Source organism: Lithobates pipiens, unplaced genomic scaffold, assembly GCF_037356315.1.
Source record: "Lithobates pipiens isolate NorthernLeopardFrog02 unplaced genomic scaffold, aLitPip1_a1.2 Scaffold_8, whole genome shotgun sequence".
In the NCBI taxonomy this organism is placed as follows: domain Eukaryota; kingdom Metazoa; phylum Chordata; class Amphibia; order Anura; family Ranidae; genus Lithobates; species Lithobates pipiens.
The window spans coordinates 574,409,404-574,430,326 of record NW_027507903.1 but is presented as its reverse complement, the minus strand read 5'-3'; the positions used below and the strand labels follow the sequence as shown (position 1 = coordinate 574,430,326).

The 20,923-nt window shown below is 46.1% G+C and overlaps 1 protein-coding gene and 1 long non-coding RNA gene across 4 annotated transcripts in view; one reads left to right on the top strand and one right to left on the bottom strand.

Moving 5' to 3' along the window:
• Positions 1–1,179: 1,179 nt before the first annotated feature.
• Positions 1,180–19,890, bottom strand: LOC143961059 (uncharacterized). Its single transcript, XR_013270403.1, has 2 exons — positions 19,698–19,890; positions 1,180–1,876 (listed from the first exon to the last, which is right to left on the bottom strand). It is a non-coding gene; the product is annotated as an uncharacterized LOC143961059 (long non-coding RNA).
• The window catches only part of ICAM3 (intercellular adhesion molecule 3), a 124,620-nt gene continuing 105,019 nt past the window's right edge, over positions 1,323–20,923 (top strand). For 2 of the 3 annotated variants that reach the window (XR_013270402.1, XM_077470200.1), the window contains exon 1: positions 1,325–1,631. Coding sequence is in view for 2 of the 3 variants with exons in the window: in XM_077470200.1 (XP_077326326.1) it covers positions 1,571–1,631 (61 nt within the window). In the remaining variant the exon portion in view is untranslated. Of the gene's footprint in view, positions 1,632–20,923 lie in introns of all 3 variants that reach the window. The other variant, XM_077470201.1, reaches the window with a different exon arrangement.

Here is a 20,923-nt window from a genome sequence, read left to right as displayed (position 1 = left end):
AATCAGGGGAGAAGGGGGTGGGGCCAGGTCGGAGCTCCGTGTCTGAATGTATACACAAAGGTCTGACTTGGCTTGGGTGCCCCCTGTCGCAAGCTGCTGGCTGAGGGGCACTTAAAGGAGGGAGGGGCCAGGAGCAGCAAAGAGGGACCCAAGAAGAGAAGGATCCAGGCTGCTCTGTGCAAAACCAACTGCACAGGGTAGGTTGGTTTTAAAAAAAGTGAGCACATAGGTTAGTATTGGCCAGCGCTGCTTATCTTTCTTTTCTTCAATAAGTAATCTCCCGAAATAACGAATTAACAGGTTAAAATTAATATAGTAATATAGTAAATTTTCTGAAATAACTTCTGAATATATGAATTGATTCGGATAAGAGTGTACAAAAGGAATTTGTATATACAAAATGATTCTGAATATACAAAACAAATTCAAATATACAAAACTAATTCCAAAAACTAGTCATTCTAACTTAACAAAATGATTTCCCTAACAAATTAATCAAAAACTACATTTTTTTTCCATCATGGACATTTCTATAGTTCAATAGGACTTTTTTTTGCATTATAGAGGTCTATACATTAGACCAAAAAGAGGGACAACTTAGCAGGACAGAAGAACAGAGGGATGTGGTTTTATTATTATTTAAGGTACTTGTATAGTGCTGTCAATTTACACAGCGCTTTTACATATACCTTCTACATTCACATCAGTCCCTACCCTGAAGGAACTGACAATCTAAGGTCCCTAACTCACATTCATATACTAGGGCCAATTAAGGCAGAAGCCAATTAACCTACCAGCATGTCTTTGGAGTGTGGGAGGAAACCGGAGTAACCCCATGCAGACACAGGGTGAACATGCAAACTCCAGGCAGGTAGTGTTGTGGTTGGAATTTGAACCAGTGACGCTTCTTACTGCTAGGTGAGAGTGCTAACCACTACACCACTATGCCGACCAAAAATAATAAAAATAATAATAATATATAATGAATAGAATAATAATAATAATAACCAATAATAATAACAATATAATAATAGAAATAATAATAAAAATAATATAATGAATATAAAAATAATAAAAAATATAATAATAATAGTAATAATAATAACTAATAATAATAATAATAAAAATATAATAATAATAGTAATAATAAATATAAAAATAATAATAATAATAATGCGGTTTTAAAAGGTGGGATAGTTGGGAGCTTAGAATCAGGATTACATTCCTTGCATTGTCTTACAGAATAAACCTAAGTGAAGTGCCATAGTATGGATGATGTAGGGAAAGAAAGGCAGTATAGTGAAGTTACAGAGTTCCTTGAATAAGTCCCAGATGTTCTAATACAAGCAGAAGTAGCGGGGGTCCTGTTTTTGAAAGTGAAAGCAGCGCCCCCATTCCCAGGCTCTCTAATTATATCAGCAGACCAAAGGAGCTGTTTGAACACAGGAAATTCCTCAGCAGATGTCTGTGTGTAATATAGCGGAAGGACAGCCTTATACAGTAAAAAGCCGATATCCATCACACATAGTCCCTGTCTGTTCTGCTGAGCCGCCTTGCTGGACGTATCATTATGGAGCTGCTAAGAACCCACCTCTGTCTATTATTCTTCATCTGTGGCATCATTCATACAGGTGAGCTGATGATTAACATACATTTATTTGAATGCTTTTAGCTTATGCTGTGGCTGGCTTTAATAGGTGATGGTATTTCCAGAGTGGAATGCATGGACAGCTGTGTTTAGAAAGAGTTTGTAGTGCCAAAACGGATTCTTCAGTTATGGGTGGAGGCTGGTGGGTCTCATCTCTCCGGGACTCCAGTAGAGAGATCATACCTCTGGAATTGCTGGCAATGCCGCCCTTGTGTCATGTTTCATTGTCTGTAAAATAAAGGAGAAATGAATGTGACAGATGCATGTTGGCTATGAAGGGCGGATGGATGTGGAAGTTTAGAAGTTACAGCTGGAGGTCTGAAGAAGAAGAATAGACTAGAGGCTGATTCACTTTGGGGTAGAATAACCCATTTACATTTTGTATTTATTTATTACAGGTACTTATAAAGTACCAACAAAATATGCAGTGCTTTATATATATATTGTACATTCCCAGAAGTCCCTGCCCTCAAGGAGCTTGCAATCTAAGGTCCCTAAGTCACATTCATACATATACTAAGGTCAAGCCAGGTAACCTACCAACATGTCTTTGGGGTGTGGGAGGAAACCCATGCAGGCACAGAGAGAACATGTAAACTCCAGGTAGGTTGTTCCATGGTTAAGAACTGACAACCCTAGTGCTGCCAGACGGAAGTGTTAACCACTTAGCCACAGCGCTGCTGTCTTATGTCTGTTTCTTCCCTTTGCCGTCCTTCCGCTGATATTTAGTACTATTATAGCAATGCTACACCAGAATCAAGACTAACCCCATTCCTATCAGCTTTCTGATATAGGAAGGACCCCTTTCAGCTCAATCTAGATAATTAATTATTAAAGAGAAAGATATGATGATTGTTATTTATTCATACTGGCTTTTTAAAATAACAAATGCAATAATTAAAGGGTAACCCTGCTAAAACTGTTTGAGTAGCGACAGGTTAGAATTCATGTTGGGTTTTTACTTCTAGGTGGAAGAGAGACTTCCCCTCACTTCCTGTCAATGTGACATTGGTTATACCCATGCCTCCTAACTTTGTGAGATGAGAACGAGGGACACCTATTAGCAAAAGTATGTTGGAATAGGACACGCCCCCTGACACATACCCCTTAAAAGTTAATTATACAAGAAAATGATTAAGTAAGCCCAAAAGTCGTTTTTTTTTCATTTACCACTACTATTCTTTTATATTGGTTTTAGAAATTTACAAATGTAGCAATTTAGAAATTGGATGAAAGGTTCAGTACTGAGAAACACTTTTTGAAAGTTAAAAAGTGCATTTAACCACTTCCCGACTGGCGCACACCGATGTACGTCGGCAGAATGGCACGGGCAGGCAAATGGGCTTACCTGTACGTCCCTTTAAATTTGCCGCCCTGCCATCGTGCCCATTGGGACCCCCGTGAGTCCGGTCGCGGGTCCCGCGGACTCGATTGCCGCGGGCATACCCGCGATCGTCTCACGGGGCGGCTGAACTAGGAGATGCCGTTGTAAACAGCATCTCCCAGTTCTGCCTAGCAACAAGTGACGCTGATCTCTGCTCCATGTGATTGGAGCATAGATCAGTGTTCACTAAAAGAAAGCCCAGCCCCCAACAGTTAGTAACACGCCGCTAGGAACACTTAACCCCTACACTGCCACCCACTGGTTAGCCCCTTCACTGCCAGTGTCATTTACACAGGAATCACTGCATTTGTATAGCAGTGATTGCTGTATAAATGACAATGGTCCCAAAAATGTGTCAAAAAGGTCCGATGTGTCCGCCATAATGTCGCAGTCACAATAAAAATCGCTGATCGCCGCCATTACTAGTAAAAAAAAATATTAATAAAAATGCCATAAAAACTATCCCCTATTTTGTAAACGCTATAACTTTTGCGAAAACCAATCAATAATCGCTTATTGCAATTTTTTCTAACCAAAAATATGTAGAAGAATACGTATCGGCCTAAACTGAGGGGAAAAAATGTTTTTTTTAGATATTTTTGGGGGATATTTATTATAATAAAAAGTAAAAAAGAATGCGTTTTTTTCAAAATTGTCGCTCTATTTTTGTTTATAGCGCAAAAAAAAAAAAAACACAGGGGTGATCAAATACCAAAAGAAAGCTCTATTTGTTTGAAAAAAACTACGTCAATTTTGTTTGGGAGCCACGTCGCACAACCGCGCAATTGTCAGTTAAAGCGACGCAGTGCCGAATCGCAAAAAGTGGTCTGGTCTTAAGCCAGCAAAATGGTCCGGGGCTGAAGTGGTTAATATACATCTATATAGATCAGACCAAAATAAGGGACAAATGAGGAGGAATGAGGGACAGAAGGACTTTGCTCCAAATCAGGGACAGTTGGGACCTATGTATACCAGAGAACAAGTGACTGGAAAGTATGAGAACCTATACGTTCAATTTGTATCCAATCCGGTAGTCCCTTGTATTTCATGGTTACTGGCAGATCTACCTATGACTAAGCAACAATGATGTTGTGAAATGCATTAGATGTTTTTTCTGCTTCTGTTGTCACATGAACATTAAATATTCATCACAATAATGGCTGTTATCATCAGGGCTGAACTGGGACAGAAATTTGGCCCTGGACTTCATCCAGACCGGCCCACTTACATTTTCAATGTCCCATCAGCACTCCCTTACATCAGAGTGTCCCATCAGCACCCCTTACATTAGAGTGTCCCATCAGCACCCCTTACATCAGAGTGTCCCATCAGCACCCCTTACATTAGAGTGTCCCATCAGCACCCCTTACATCAGAGTGTCCCATCAGCACCCCTTACATCAGAGTGTCCCATCAGCACCCCTTACATCAGAGTGTCCCATCAGCACCCTCTGATGTCAGAGTGTCCCATCAGCAGCCCCCTTACAACAGTGTCCCATCAGCACCCCTTACATCAGAGTGGCCCATCACCAGCCCCCTTACATTAGAGTGGCCCACTGAGCCATCGGCCCACCGGGAAACTCCCGGTAGTCCCGATGGCCAGTACATGCCTGGTTATCAGAGTGCAGATGTCCAGTATCCATTTCTTCAATACTGGCAGGTCTAACAGAGATTGTAGATTCGGGATGACATTTGTGGTGAGCTTAAAGCTGAACTTCTGCCTTCCCATCAGTCTTGCACAGTTGTACAGGATCATCTTCTGTAATGAATTGCTTACTATGTACTGCATATATTAGTCAGCTAGAGTCCACCTCCTGAAGGATGTTCAGTGTCATCTTGTCCTTTCCTCTTGTTTTCCTTTTTAAAACCCTATTCAACCACTTGAGGTCCGGGCCATAGCCGAATGACGGCTACAGCGTGGACCTCAATTTCCGGGAGGCCGTCATAGGACGTCCTCCCCTGTGCATGCTCCTTGCGCGCACCCTACAGGGCGCGTGGGGAGTGCGCTGTGATCACCGAGTCACGGAGACTCGGCTGATCACCGATCCTAGTAAGGGGCCGGTCCCAGCCCCTTACCATGTGATCAGCTGTCAGCCAATGACAGCTGATCACATGATGTAAACAAAAGCTCGGTGATCTTTGTTTTTTCTCCTCATGCTGACAGTGCGAGGAGAAAAAAAAGCCGATCACCGGCTTATGTTAAAGGTCCCGAAGAGGAAGGAGGCACATCTGCCTCCTCTGTGCCCCCCTGCCAGTGCCACCTGTCATTGTGCCCATAGTGCCCACAGTGCCCACCAGTGCCAGCTATCAATGCCCATGAGTGCCACCTATCAATGCCCACCAGTGGTGCCAATAAGTGCCACCTAGCAGTTCTGCCTATCAGTGTAAGCAATCAGTGCCCATCACTGCCATCCATCAGTGACCATCACTGCCACCTATCGGTGCCCAGCACTGCCGCCTCATCAGCGTACATCTAAATGAAGGAGAAAAATTACAACATTTTATAACAAAATATAAAAAAATATAAACCTTTTTTTTTTATTATTCGGTCTTTCTCAATTTTTTTAACAAAAAATAAAAACCGCAGAGGTGATCAAATACCACCAAAAGAAAGCTCTATTTGTGGGAAAAGAAATTATAAAAATGTCATCTGGGTACAGTGTAGCATGACCGCGCAATTGTCATTCAAAGTGCGACAGCACTGAAACCTGAAAATTGGTCTGGACAGGAGGGGGTTTAAGTGCCCAGTAAGCAAGTGGTTATATGACGCAATTGAAGGTTTTTATACACATAATTACGTAGGTATCACATTAATATTACAATTGTATGTTTATGGTAACAGGGGGCGTTACATAGGTCGGCTACTTCTAATCAGGACTCGAAAGAAGGCAAATATGTACTGAAAACATGTTTAGTGCTGTGTGCACAGTGAGGGAAGTGTGCAATACATACAAAATAGAATACGATTATATACAGAACTTACAAATTTCCTTAACAACAGCGTGTTGCAACACACTGTGGTGTTTTGTAGCACATGATTGTGTGTTGCATGGTGTACAAACTATGGAAGTATGGTTATAAAAGGGCATGTGGAAAATAATTGTTGCATTGAACCTGCATTGATAACAGTGCTGATTACCACAGCTAAACATGCCAGGTATGAATCACACTATATACCAAGGGAAAGTTTGTTTTAAGTAGAATGGCTGAATGGCTGTATAGCAAGCATTGAAGTCTTATGCACAAATCTGAATATTCAGTCTTAAATTATAATTTAGGCTTACTCAAGGATAAGGGACAAGGCAAGATCAAGGGGTAGGCAGAAGAGGGGCACAAAGTCTAGGACCTGTAACCTATGCTATTGAAGTAGCCTACCACTCATGGGGGGAGGGGGGGGGGACTTTGACCTTTTCACTTTACTAACTAAAGGACCTTGTCCCGCAAACGGCTTACTTATGAAATATTATAGTTACATAGTTGGTAAGGTTGAATAAAGACACCAGTCCATCCAGTTCAACCTCTGTGGGTTTGTTCATGTCAAAAATTATTTGCTATATCCCTTTATTTTGTGCTTGCTAAGATGCCCATCTAAGAGTTTTTTTTAAACTATTAATAATTCCAGTTGACACCACTGATTGTGGAAGAGAGTTCCACATCCTCACTGCCCTGACTGAAAAACTCCCTAAACAGCCTAAAGGGGGGAGTTTGGAACTTTAACCAGTAGAGATCCGCGCCATAGCCAAATGACAGCTACAACGCAGACCTCCTTTGCCGGGACGACGCCTATTGACGTCGTCCCGTGCACGAGCGGCCTGCTATGAGTCTATGAGACTATGAGTCTATGAGACTCGCCTGATCACGGATCCGAGCAAGGGATCGATCCCGACCCCTTACCACGTGATCAGCTGTCAGCCAATGACAGCTGATCATGTGATACAACGGAGCCGGTAATCGGTTATTATTCCTAAAAAAAAAAGAGCCGATCACCGGCGGCCGTGATCGGGACATCAGTCCCGATCACGGCCAGCCCTGCCAGTGCCCACCTGCCCCCTGCCAGTGCCACCTCATCAATAAATAAGTGCCCCCTGTCAGTGCCACCCAGCAGTGCCCATAGTGCCACTGATCAGTGCCCACAGTGCCACCCATCAGTGCCCACAGTGCCACCCATCAGTGCCCGCAATCTGCCTCAACAACGGTGCTGCAGCCCAGTGCCACATATCCGCGCCCATCAGTGTCATCTACCAGTGCCCATCAGTGCCCATCAGTGCCGCCCATCAGTGCCCAGCAGTGCCACCTATCAGTGCCACCTATCAGTGCCCATCAGTCCCATTTATCAGTGGTACCTATCCGTGCCACCCATTCGTGCCACCCATCCGTGCCATCTTATCTGTGCCCATCTGTGCCCATCAGTGCCGCCTTATCTGTGCCCATCAGTACTACCTTATCTGTGCCTATCGGTGCCACCTTATCTGTGCCTATTGGTGCCACCTTAACTATGCCTATCAGTGCCCACCAGTGCAGCCTATCAGTGCCCACTAGTGATGGCCGAACGGTTCGCCCGGCGGTCGTTTCGCGGCGAATTTCCGACATTCGCGGTCCGCACGTTCGAACGCCTTTTTCCGTCGTTCGCCGCGGCGGACTTACGTGTTTAATGTATACAAGAACTTTAACCTTTGGTGACACGTTTATCATGTGATACAGGACAGCCAATTGAGACATGACAGCACATGGACACTTGTACATTCCCCCTAACCTATAAATACACCCGATCCGGTGGCCATTTTACATTCTTTCTTCTGTTACGATAGGGACAGGTTCCTGTGTGGAGTAGGGAGAGATAAACCACTAGCTATTTGGTACACAAAAGTTCTTTTCAGGACTGGTATAGGTGTTAGGTGTTGATAGGTTTGCTGTGCTGCTGATTCTTGCAGCAGCCTGAGTGTCTTTTGTTAGTTTAGAGAAAGGGAAAGGACGGTGTATGCTACAGGGACAGCCAGATTAGTCTTTCATCATCATCATCATCATCATCATCATCAGCTGTTACTATCAAGGTCCACAAAAGAGCTGTTCCAGTAACCACTAATCGTTCTCTTTTTTTGCCAATTTGTATAGGGACAGGAAGGAAGCAGTGTTGTCAGGCAGTGAGGGTAATTTTAAAGACTTGCTGTTATTATTAGTTCCACAAAGGTTCTTTTCAGGACTGGTATCAGTGGTACAGTAATAGGCTTGTACATGTATAATATTCTTTCTTCCAAATATAGAAAGGATATTATACTTGACTGCTGCCCTTCTGCTGCAGTCTGCTAAACATTCACAACTCACTTGTTCCACAAAAGTTCTTATAAGGACTGGTAACTTGGTATAGGGTGCTACGGTACATAGGCTTGAGTGCGGTACAGTCTGCTGTTCTGTAAGGACCGCTATCGGTCCACAATAGATAGGGTTGACGTGCACCACTGCTGACCGCTGCCCTATACTGCAGCAGTCCTTCAGCGGTATAGGGACTGACGTACAGTCTGCTAATCACTAACACACAACCTGCTTGTTCCACAAAAGTTCTTATAAGGACTGGTAACTTGGTATAGGGTGCTACGGTACATAGGCTTGAGTGCGGTACAGTCTGCTGTTCTGTAAGGACCGCTATCGGTCCACAATAGATAGGGTTGACGTGCACCACTGCTGACCGCTGCCCTATACTGCAGCAGTCCTTCAGCGGTATAGGGACTGACGTACAGTCTGCTAATCACTAACACACAACCTGCTTGTTCCACAAAAGTTCTTATAAGGACTGGTAACTTGGTATAGGGTGCTACGGTACATAGGCTTGAGTGCGGTACAGTCTGCTGTTCTGTAAGGACCGCTATCGGTCCACAATAGATAGGGTTGACGTGCACCACTGCTGACCGCTGCCCTATACTGCAGCAGTCCTTCAGCGGTATAGGGACTGACGTACAGTCTGCTAAACACTAATACACAACCTGCTTGGTCCACAAAAGTTCTTATAAGGACTGGTAACTTGGTATAGGGTGCTACGGTACATAGGCTTGAGTGCGGTACAGTCTGCTGTTCTGTAAGGACCGCTATCGGTCCACAATAGATAGGGTTGACGTGCACCACTGCTGACCGCTCACCTATACTGCAGCAGTCCTTCAGCGGTATAGGGACTGACGTACAGTCTGCTAATCACTAACACACAACCTGCTTGTTCCACAAAAGTTCTTATAAGGACTGGTAACTTGGTATAGGGTGCTACGGTACATAGGCTTGAGTGCGGTACAGTCTGCTGTTCTGTAAGGACCGCTATCGGTCCACAATAGATAGGGTTGACGTGCACCACTGCTGACCGCTGCCCTATACTGCAGCAGTCCTTCAGCGGTATAGGGACTGACGTACAGTCTGCTAAACACTAATACACAACCTGCTTGGTCCACAAAAGTTCTTATAAGGACTGGTAACTTGGTATAGGGTGCTACGGTACATAGGCTTGAGTGCGGTACAGTCTGCTGTTCTGTAAGGACCGCTATCGGTCCACAATAGATAGGGTTGACGTGCACCACTGCTGACCGCTGCCCTATACTGCAGCAGTCCTTCAGCGGTATAGGGACTGACGTACAGTCTGCTAAACACTAATACACAACCTGCTTGGTCCACAAAAGTTCTTATAAGGACTGGTAACTTGGTATAGGGTGCTACGGTACATAGGCTTGAGTGCGGTACAGTCTGCTGTTCTGTAAGGACCGCTATCGGTCCACAATAGATAGGGTTGACGTGCACCACTGCTGACCGCTCACCTATACTGCAGCAGTCCTTCAGCGGTATAGGGACTGACGTACAGTCTGCTAAACACTAATACACAACCTGCTTGGTCCACAAAAGTTCTTATAAGGACTGGTAACTTGGTATAGGGTGCTACGGTACATAGGCTTGAGTGCGGTACAGTCTGCTGTTCTGTAAGGACCGCTATAGGTCCACAATAGATAGGGTTGACGTGCACCACTGCTGACCGCTGCCCTATACTGCAGCAGTCCTTCATCGGTATAGGGACTAAGAGTTTTGTCACAGGGTCATTTAAAAAATGACAGGCAGAGGAAGAGGCAGGCCCTTCCGCAGGGGTGGTAGGGGTAGGGCAGGAGCAACAGGCTTGAGCCAAAGTGGGAAGTTGCAGAAGGTGCGTTCAATTACTTTAAAGGATGCACCAGACTTGGTTGAGTGGCTCGCTCAGCCTTACTCTTCTGCACCCTCCTCATCCTCTCGATCTGCACCCTCTTCTTCACTCTCTGCTATGTGCACCCCCAAAGACACTACCACCAACAACACGACCACCACCACCACCACCACATACCTTCCGCTTGAGTCACTGGAATTATTTTCCGATCCATATCAAGAGGACATTTCTGATGCGCAGCCACTCTTGGTATTGGATCAGGAAGAGGAGGTAGCAACAAGCGCTACTCAGCAGTCTGACGCCAGTACCCAGATCAGCCCAAGGAGGAGGTTGGTCCCCGGTGTTGCTGCCTACTCCGAGATCTCTACTTATAGCGGTGGGGAAGGTGACGTTGATGATGACGTGTCTAGTGATGTCACGTGGGTGCCCACAAGAGAGGAAGAGGAGGGGAGTTCAGAGGGAGATATGGACCAGCAGATAGGGAGGAGAAGCAGCAATGACTTACATTGCACAGCAGGGACAAAGCAGACTGCAAATGTATCAGGAGCGAGTCATCGACCATGTACGGTCACATCTGGCGCTCCCAGGACACCGGCACATGGCTCCGCAGTGTGGGCTTTTTTTAACGTGTCCGCTGCTGACAATAGCGTTGCCATCTGCAATCTTTGCAGTCAACGCGTTAGTCGCGGTAAGCCCAATACTCACCTAGGGACGACCGCCTTAAGAAGGCACATGAGCAGCCATCACCGAGCCCAGTGGGAGCAACGGAACACACAAAGCCACACTGCAGGCTCTCACCGTCCAGCCTCGTCTTCTACTTCTCCTTCTCCTCTCTCCTCACAATTGTCCTCCACTCCACCTTCCATCACGCCAAGCTCACATTTTTCTGCAAAAAGGCAGGCTTCCGTGGGCCTAATGTTTGAGCGTAAAAAAATGATGACGCCGGATAACCCTCTTGCCCAACGGTTGGCGGCTGGCTTGTCAGAACTCATAGCCCGCCAACTACTGCCATATAAACTGGTGGACTCGGAGGCCTTTCGCAAATTTGTGGCCATTGGAACACCACAATGGAAGGTCCCAGGAAGGAAGTATTTCTCAGAGAAGGGCATCCCAGAGCTATATGGCCATGTTCAGCGGCAAGTGAATGTATCTCTGGCACACAGTGTCGGTGCCAAGATACATCTGACCACAGACACGTGGTCTAGCAAACACGGGCAGGGAAGGTATATCAGTTTTACTGCCCACTGGGTGAACCTTCTGACGGCCGTCAAGCATGTAACCCGTGGCACCCGTGTAGATTTGGTTTTACCGCCACGGATTGCATGCAGGCCTGACTCTTCTTCTCCTCCTCCTACTCCATCCTCCTCCCTCTCCTCCTCAGCTGCCTCCTCCTTTTCCGCTGCTAGCGTCTCTTCCACTGCACCGCCCAAGCTCCCCAGAACCTATTCCACATGCCAGGTGAGACGTTGCCATGCCGTGCTGCGTCTGTTGTGCCTGGAAGCAAAGAGCCACACTGGCCCGGCACTCCTTTCAGCTTTGCGTTCACAGGCAGATGAGTGGCTAACACCGCTCAATTTGACAGTTGGTAAAGTGGTGTGTGACAACGGTGCCAATCTGCTTAGCGCATTGAAACAGGGCAAAATCACGCACGTGCCGTGCATGGCACACGTCTTAAACTTGGTCGTGCAGCGATTCCTTGTCAAATACCCTGGGGTCCAGGACATCTTGCGGCAGGCAAGGAAAATCTCGGCCCATTTCAGAAGATCTTACACGGCCATGGCTCGCCTTGCTGACATTCAGCAGCGACACCATCTGCCGGTCAGACGTCTTATTTGCGATTGCCCGACGCGATGGAACTCAACCTTCTATATGCTTGATAGGCTGCTCCAGCAGAAACGTGCAGTTAACGTCTACCTGTATGAACTCTGCGAAAGAAACGGTTCTGGGGAGCTGGGTTTTTTTTCACCGCGCCAGTGGCTGCTCATGCGCGACACATGCAGACTTCTGCGGCCATTTGAGGAGATCACCAAACTGGTCAGTCGCAGCCATGGCGCCATCAGTGACATGGTACCTTATGCCTTCTTTCCGGAGCGTGCATTGCGTCGTGTCATTGATCAGGCTGTGGAGGAGCAGGAGCGGGAAGATGAGGAAGTCGCAATGCTGGATGAATTCCCAGGGGGGGCTACTCTATCTGAGACAAGTCAACAACAGGAGTCTGATGAGGAGTCAGAGGAGGATGGTGCCGGGGCGGATGAGCAGGAGCAAGAAGAGCATGCTTTAAACCTTTCTGGGATCCCTGTTGTGCGAGGATGGGGAGAGGAGAATGAAGAGGACGACATTATCCTGGATGATGAGCAGGAGCCAGGCCACCACACCGCTTCCACTTTAGTGCAAATGGGGGCCTTCATGCTCCAGTGTTTTAATAGGGACCCCCGTATAAAAAGCATGAGGGTCAAGGACCAGTACTGGGTGGCAACGTACTTAGACCCCCGGTACAAACACAAAATGGCGGAAATGTTACCGCCGTCGCAGAGGGCTGTCAGAATGCAGCACTTCCAGGCCTTGCTTCGAGAAATGCTGCATTCTGCTTTTGCGTGCGCTGGCAGAGGAGCAATTCCCACTCCCAGAGAAGGATTTGCGGGTACCAATCCAACAGCGCCTGCAAGAAGAGGCCGGTTTGAAGATGTGTTGGTGACTTCGGATATGAGGTCATTCTTTCAGCCGACCCATCGACAGGTGTCATCCGGATCCAGCATCAGGGAACGCCTAGACCGTCAGGTGTCCGACTACATTGGGTTAACGGCCGATGTGGACGCTCTGAGGAGTGATGAACCCCTAGACTACTGGGTGGGCAGGCTTGACCTCTGGCCAGAGCTTGCCCAATTTGCAATCGAACTGTTGGCTTGCCCCTCATCCAGTGTCCTGTCCGAAAGGACGTTCAGCGCAGCAGGGGGGATTGTGACCGATAAGCGTACTCGCCTAGCTCACCACAGTGTTAACTACCTCACATTTCTAAAAATGAATGAGGCATGGATCTCGGAGGAATTCAACACATGTGACCAGTAGACCATGTATATATCTATAAACTATTTTTTTAATCAAGCACACAGACCTTCTTAATTCATTTGGCTCACTTCCTTGACCCAAAAAAGCACACCGTACTATATGCCCCTACCCTCCTCTTTGAAGAGGTTGAGCGGTGTCATATTTCTACTGGGGCTGCTTATGATATCCCTGTGCTGTGCTGACTTCCTCCTGGGGGTTCTTATTATGAAGGGATCACACTATCCCTGTGCTGTGCTGACTTCCTCCTGGGGGTTCTTATTATGAGGGGATCACACCATCCCTGTGCTGTGCTGACTTCCTCCTGGGGCTGCTTACGGTGCTGCTGTCAGCGCTGTATGTCACGGTGCTGCTGTCAGCGCTGTATGTCACGGTGCTGCTGTCAGCGCTGTATGTCACGGTGCTGCTGTCAGCGCTGTATGTCACGGTGCTGCTGTCAGCGCTGTATGTCACGGTGCTGCTGTCAGCGCTGTATGTCACGGTGCTGCTGTCAGCGCTGTATGTCACGGTGCTGCTGTCAGTGCTCTGTATTACGGTGCTGCTGTCAGATGCCTCTATCACGGTGCATGTGTCATTCCGGTATGTCACGCTGCTGGTGATCATCTCCTGCACCCTCTTCTTTGCCTACCCTGGTCCCTGACCTTCCCTCTCCTCCATTGCCTTCATTAGCTCCATAGTCCTGAATTGTTAGAACAATTTCCCAAATAAAATAAAAATGCTTGTAGTTATCGATCCCAAATTCACCTCATACATGTATTATGTCATTGTCCAGATGGTGGGACTACGTTTTACCCCCTAATAATTACCACGTGGCCGCAAATTCGACATGAAGGTTTGCAAAGTTCGCCTCCCATTGAAGTCAATGGGGCCCGCGGCGAACGTTCGGTTTCGCGAACGTTTGGGTCCGTTCGCATTTCGCGTTCGCGAAACGTCCCGTCGGAAGTTCGTCCATCACTAGTGCCCACCAGTGCAGCCTATCAGTGCCGCCTCATCAGCGCACTTCAATGAAGGAGAAAAATCACCCGTTTGCAAAATTTTATAACAAACTATTAAACATGATTTTTTTTTTATTATTTTGCATTTTTTTTGTTTGTTTAGCAAAAAATAAAACTCCCAACTGTAATTAAATACCACCAAAATAATGCTCTATTTGTGGGAAAAAAATGATAAAAATTTCATTTGGGTACAGTGTTATATGGCCACGCAATTGTCATTCAAAGTGAATCAGCGCTGAAAGCTGATAATTGGTCTAGGCAGGAGGGGGGTTTAAGTGCCCAGTAAGCAAGTGGTTAAATGAGGCACAATAAATATACCTCCATCGCGGGTTCAAGTACATAAGAAGGGAATGTGGGGCTTTAAATGAGGCAATTGACTTGTGGAGGTAGAGTATTTAGTAAACATTTTTTATTTGTAACACTAGTAAAAAAGTATTCTTTTAATACTTTTTTACTAGTGTTACAAATAAAAAATGTTTACTAAATACTCTATCTCCACAAGTCAATTGCCTCATTAAGGCTCGGTTCACACAGGGGGCGAGGCGACACGACTTGCCGCGCCGCGACCTGCCGCGACCTCAGCGGCAACTTGCAAATGACTTCTGTATAGAAGTCAATGCAAGTCGCCCCGAGGTCGCTCAAAAGTAGTACAGGAACCTTTTTTTCTAAGTCGGAGCGACTCGAGTCGCTCCTCTTAGAACGGTTCCGTAGTACAGAACGGGGGCGACTTGTCAGGTCGTGGCACGGCAAGTCGTGTCGCCTCGTATCGCCCCCTGTGTGAACGGAGCCTTAAAGTCCCACATTCCCTTCTTATGTCCCTACACAGCCTAAGGTCAAACCTTCTGGCATATGGTGTGGTCTTGCCCCTTGTTTCGACTCTATTGGGAGGCAGTAGCCTCCACTCTACGTGACACATGTGGCACAAGGATTCCATTAGACCCCTTGACTTTACTATTAAAGCGGGAGTCCGCGGGGACTCCGCGTTTTTTTTTTCTAAAGCCAGCAGCTACAAATACTGCAGCTGCTGACTTTTAAAATAGTGACACTTACCTGTCCAGCGCGCCCGCGATGTCGGCACTCAAAGCCGATCTCTCGATCGTCTCTCGGGTGCTGCCGCCGCCATCTTGGGTATGGGAATCAGGAAGTGGAGCCTTTCGGCTTGATTTCCCGGGTCCCTACTGCGCATGCGCGAGTCGCGCTGCACAATAAGGATGGACCCGCTGCCTCTGGGATCTGTGTGCTTCCCAGCAGGCAGCGGGGGACTTTCGGAAAGGGGCGTAATCTACGCCCCTTTCCGCAGAGAGCTATCCCGGAAGTGGGTGCAGATACCTGTACTGTACAGGTACCTGCACCCCCCTCCCCCCTGAAAGGTGCCAATTGTGGCGCCGGAGGGGGGGAGGGTTCCGATGAGCGGAAGGTCCACTTTAGGGTGGACCTCCGCTTTAAGCCACTTGGAGGAGGTAGAGGGAGATATACTAAATTATGTATAGCATTCTCCTTGTTTTACGCTAGAAGGGAAATACTCTTGAGATGGAAGTCGGCATAGCTGCCTACGCTCGACTCCTGGCGACTTTCGGTTAATTCGGTCCTGCCATTATACAGACTCACATACGAAAACAGGCAATGCCCAGGAAAATTTGACAAGGTCCAGTCTGGGTGGATAGATTCCTGTGGTTGATACGAGTACAGCTAACCTAATATACTGGTTTGGTGTGACTACTCATTCTTGGTTTCAACCCCTTCTCCTTCCTTTCAGCAGGGAAGCATGGGTGGCCCTTGACTCTCTAGTCAGAGAGTGGGAGCTCAGTGTTAAAGAACTACAAGAGGTAGTTGTAGTGAAGTTTAAGGAACTGTTATGTTTGAGTTAGGAGCTGTTAAAGACTGTTGCCATAGGGGATAGCATTCCTGCATGTGCAGATGTGACGCCTTGCTGGGGCCTTTCCCTGCACGGCTGTCCTCCTATTGAAGTCTTGGAGTCTGGCAATTGAATCTGCAACTACTTAACCACTTCCCACCCGGCCAATGCACATATACGGCCAGGTGGGAGCCGTCTACTTCTGAAGGAGCAGGATCACGCGTGCGTGCGTGCGTGCGTGCATGCGTGCCCGCTCAGCGGCGTGATCCCAATGTGCTCGTGTCACCTGGACACGGCGCATCTCAGATCGGCAGGAGGGCTTTGTGATTGGCCCTCCTGATCACATGACGGCCGTGTCCAATCACGGCCGTCATGTGATGTAAACAAACAGCCGGTTGCTAGGCAATCGGCTCCTCCTCTCCTCACACAGAAGTCATCCCTGAGGAGAGGAGAGCAGATCGCTGATGATCAGTGAGTATGAGCTGTTTTTTACAGCTTTTTACTCACTGATCACCAGTCTAGTGTAAACACACAACACACCACACAGTATAAACACAGTCCCCACATATGTCCCCAAAACACACATGTCCCAAAAACATACATGTCCCCAAATAATAAAAACACATGTCCCTAATAATAAAAACATGTCCCCCACATATGTCCCACTAAAATCACATGTCCCAATGATTATCTGCACACATATGTACGTGATCACCTGCACACATATGTACATGATCATTTGCGTACATATGTCCGTGATCACACAAACCAATTATTATACACTTAACGGAATTTTTTTTTCACCAAAAACATGTAGCAGAATACATTTTGGCTTAAATTTATGACAAATTTTGATTTTATTGGATTTCTTTTAAAATAGAAAATATTGTTTTTTTTCCAAATTTCCGCTTTTTTTGCGCTTATATCGCAAAAAATAAAAAACGGAGTCGTGAATAAATACCACCAAAATAAAGCTCTATTTGTGCGAACAAAATGATAAAAATTTCATTTGGGTACAGTGTAGCATGACCGCGCAATTGTCACTGAAAGCGCTAGAGCGATGAAAGCTGAAAATTGGGCTGGGAAGGAAGGGGGCGAAAGTGCCCTGTATTGTAGTGGTTAAGGGTGTCCTGGCCCTAAACCTCTTTTCCCTCAAAAATACAAAAAGGACTGTTAAAAGAAATAAAACCTCTTTTACATCCAAGAAGTGTCTGGTGCCCAATGACTTTCACCATTTTTGCACCCTCTATGCCTCATAACTCACTACCGTGTTTCCCCGAAAGTAAGACAGTGTCTTACTTTCTTTTTATCCCCAAAAGCCCCACTATGTCTTACTTTTGGGGTATGTCTTATATTGGAAAAAAATTGTCGAATTTTTTGTTTTAACCATAAAATTAACATTTATTAACAACCTGAACAGTATTGTATTCACCACAAAACAGTTTTATAAAAGGAAGTGCCAAGAATGTCTTGTTACAACATTGCATAACGAGTAAATTTGCATACGGTAGGCGCGTCCTAAGCCGTCAAACAGCTCATGTGGGCACAGCAAAATGCAAACCTGTACCTACACCTGTATCTAACCCAGTGTGATACAGTACCACCTGCTGTATTTAATCCAGTGTGACACCTGCTGATACCCACTGGGTTACATACAGCAGATGATACCCCAGTATGCCAGTGTGTATGTTTTACTGATGTATGATTAATACTGTGTTCATTACCGTATTTTAAGCAGGAGGCGGCAGTGACAAGTGCAGGGGACGGCGTGGTGACGTATGGAGAGGGGGGCGGCTCAGGCGTGGGCAGGAGGCGGCGCTCATTAAGATCAGAGGGAAATGGCAGACGCGGCGACGTATGGAGAGGGGGACGGTGCGGACGTGGGCAGCTAGATGAGAGGGAGGCAGCAATACCCCCGTGTTTCCCCGAAAGTAAGACATATGTCTTACTTTCGGGGTATGGCTTATATTAGCCGACCCCTCTGAAACTCCCGATACGTCTTACAATCGGGGGTGTCTTACTATCGGGGAAACAGGGTATATATGGATGGATGTCAGCTATCTTTGGCCTTAGAGGTCCTCATTAGACTGGAAGAGACTTTGCTACATCTGTATTATCATTCATTTAGAATATGAGTATGAATACACTATGTCAATGTTATGTACACTATATTACCAAAAGTATTGGGACGCCTGCCTTTACACGCACATGAACTTTAATCTTTAAGTCCGTAGGGTTCAATATTGCGTTGGTCCACTCTTTGCAGCTATAACAACTTCTACTCTTCTGGGAAGACTGTCCACAAGGTTTAGGAGTGTGTCTATGGAAATGTTTGACCACTCTTCCAGAAGTGCATTTGTGATGTCAGGCACTGATCTTGGACAAGAAGGCCTGGCTCGCAGTCTCCGCTCTAATTCATCCCAAAGGTGTTCTTTCAGGTTGAGGTCAGGACTCTGTGTAGGCCAGTCAAATTCCTCCAGCCCAAAGTCGCTCATCCATGTTTTTATGGACCTTGCTTTGTGCACTGATCATTTGGTGGAGGGGGGATTATGGTGTGGGGTTGGGCTTGGCCCCTTAAGGGAACTCTTAAGGCGTCAACATACCAAGACATTTTGGACAATTTCATGCTCCCAACTAGAGGTCGACTGATATATCGGCCGATATTTGGCGTTTTTATCGGCACAAAAAAAATCTGCATCATATATCGGCCATGGCGATTTCTAAATATCGGTATCGGCATTGGCCAGAGAAAAACCCATATCGGTCGACCTCTACTCCCAACTTTGTGGGAAGAGTTTGGGCATGGCCCCTTCCTGTTCCAACATGACTGTGCACAGTGCGCCAACAAGGTCCATAAAGACATGGATGAGTGAGTTCGGGGTGGAGGAACTTGGCTGGCCTGCACTCCTGACCTCAACCCGATAGAACATCTTTGGGGCAATCTTAGAAGAAAACATGTAAGAGTCTGCACAAGACTTGAGACTGGGGCAGAGGTTCAACTTCCAGCAGGACAACAACCCTAAACATACAGCCGGAACTACAATGAAATGCCTTATATCAAAGCATATCCATGTGTTAGAATGGCCCAGTCAAAGTCCGGACCTAAATATAAATGGGAATCTGGGATTCAGAAGACTCTCTGCTGCTTTAGTAACATACACTTATCTACTGAGTCTCTTCAACTCTGTGGAACTTTAATTCTATGCTTGTCTTGCATATAAAGAAAACTGCATGTACAGAGTAAAAAAGACAGTTTTTTTTTTGTTGCGCTGCTGGGTTATATATATCAGGGATGGGGGTGGGAATAGGATGGGGAGATAGGGGGTATACTATGACTGTGGTATAGAGCAATGTTTGGACTTTTAATATTGTTTTTTGAAAAAAGGTCCAAACAGTTCAGCAGTTATTATTGGACAATAATAGTCTGTAGTCACTGGAAGAATGAGATATCGTAGCACAAGCATGGAGGCAGCATGTTGAAGGGTAGAAGACACCTTTAAAAGATATACAAGCAAAAAAACAAAACTGCGCCAATCTAAGTGCAGTATTAAAGTCCACAAGTATTTATTTAAAATGTAGTACACTCACTCTGTATAGAAGTAAATCAGGCACATCAAGTATGTAAGGTAAAAGTTCCAGGGTTCATCACAGGACTCCCAGGGGAAGGTGATCCTCTTGTGCTGCAGAGTCTCGTCTGGTGGCGCCAGTGGTTCCCAGCGTCCCTGGCTCGATGTCGCACAGTGTCACGGAGGTCAGCTGGTGAGGTATCTGGGGTCGCGCTGTGATGATGTCAGTGCGCACGCGTTCGGAGCATGCATGCTCCTTCATCAGGCATACCGACCACCATATTGGAAGTGGTCAAATAGGGGGAAGGCGGTGCTGGTTGGCCATTGTGATTATAGTACCTCCCCACTGTAGGGCGGGGTTAGTGCAGCTAGAGCCTGGCTATTATCTTTTACAAGCCGGTGTCTTGTCAAATAGGGTCCTCCATCGGATGCTGTCCTCTGCGTACTGCGCATGCGCAGTACACAGGAGCACAGATTCCGAAAATTGCCGAGGACGAACGGCGCCTGCGCCGTGAGTCCAGGTTCTATCCCCACTATCCAAGTGGACATAGAGTTAGAATAAAAAAGAGCCGAGCGCAGCGAGGCCGAGCCCGAAGCGTGGCGAGCGAAGCTCGCCCGCGAGGGGCCCTCTAAAATTCTAAACCCTATGTCCGCTTGGATAGTGGGGCTACCTCCTCCACTCACGGCGCAGGCGCCGTTCAGCTTCGGAGATTTTCCGAAGCTTCGTCTGCTCCGTACTGCGCATGCGCAGTACGGAGCGGACACATATGGATGGCCGGACTCTATTAGGCAGAACACCGGCTAAAATGTATTTTTGGACAAGGAAAACATACAGAGAGAAGGGAAAAAATATATATGTACAGAGAGTATGGGTTTGTGTGCAATAAGAGTAAGAAATAAGTGTAAGAAATTAATTAAAAAAAGGGTTTAATAGAAAAAAAATTGTATAATGAGTGTAAAGAATAGAGTTTAAAAATAGAGTTTAAAAATACAAAATTGATAATTAAATTTTTTTTATTATTAATAGTAAAAATAAAACTAAAAAATATAAAAAATATATACATATGAAAAATAAAAACTTTTTTTTTTTTTAAATGATGAAAGGTTGGTAAAAAATATATATATGATGAATTGTTGCTAGGACAAAGGGATATGTATATGAGAGAAACATTTTTTTATATATATAGAAAATATACAAAAAATTATTTTAAAAAGACGAGACTCTGCAGCACAAGAGGATCACCTTCC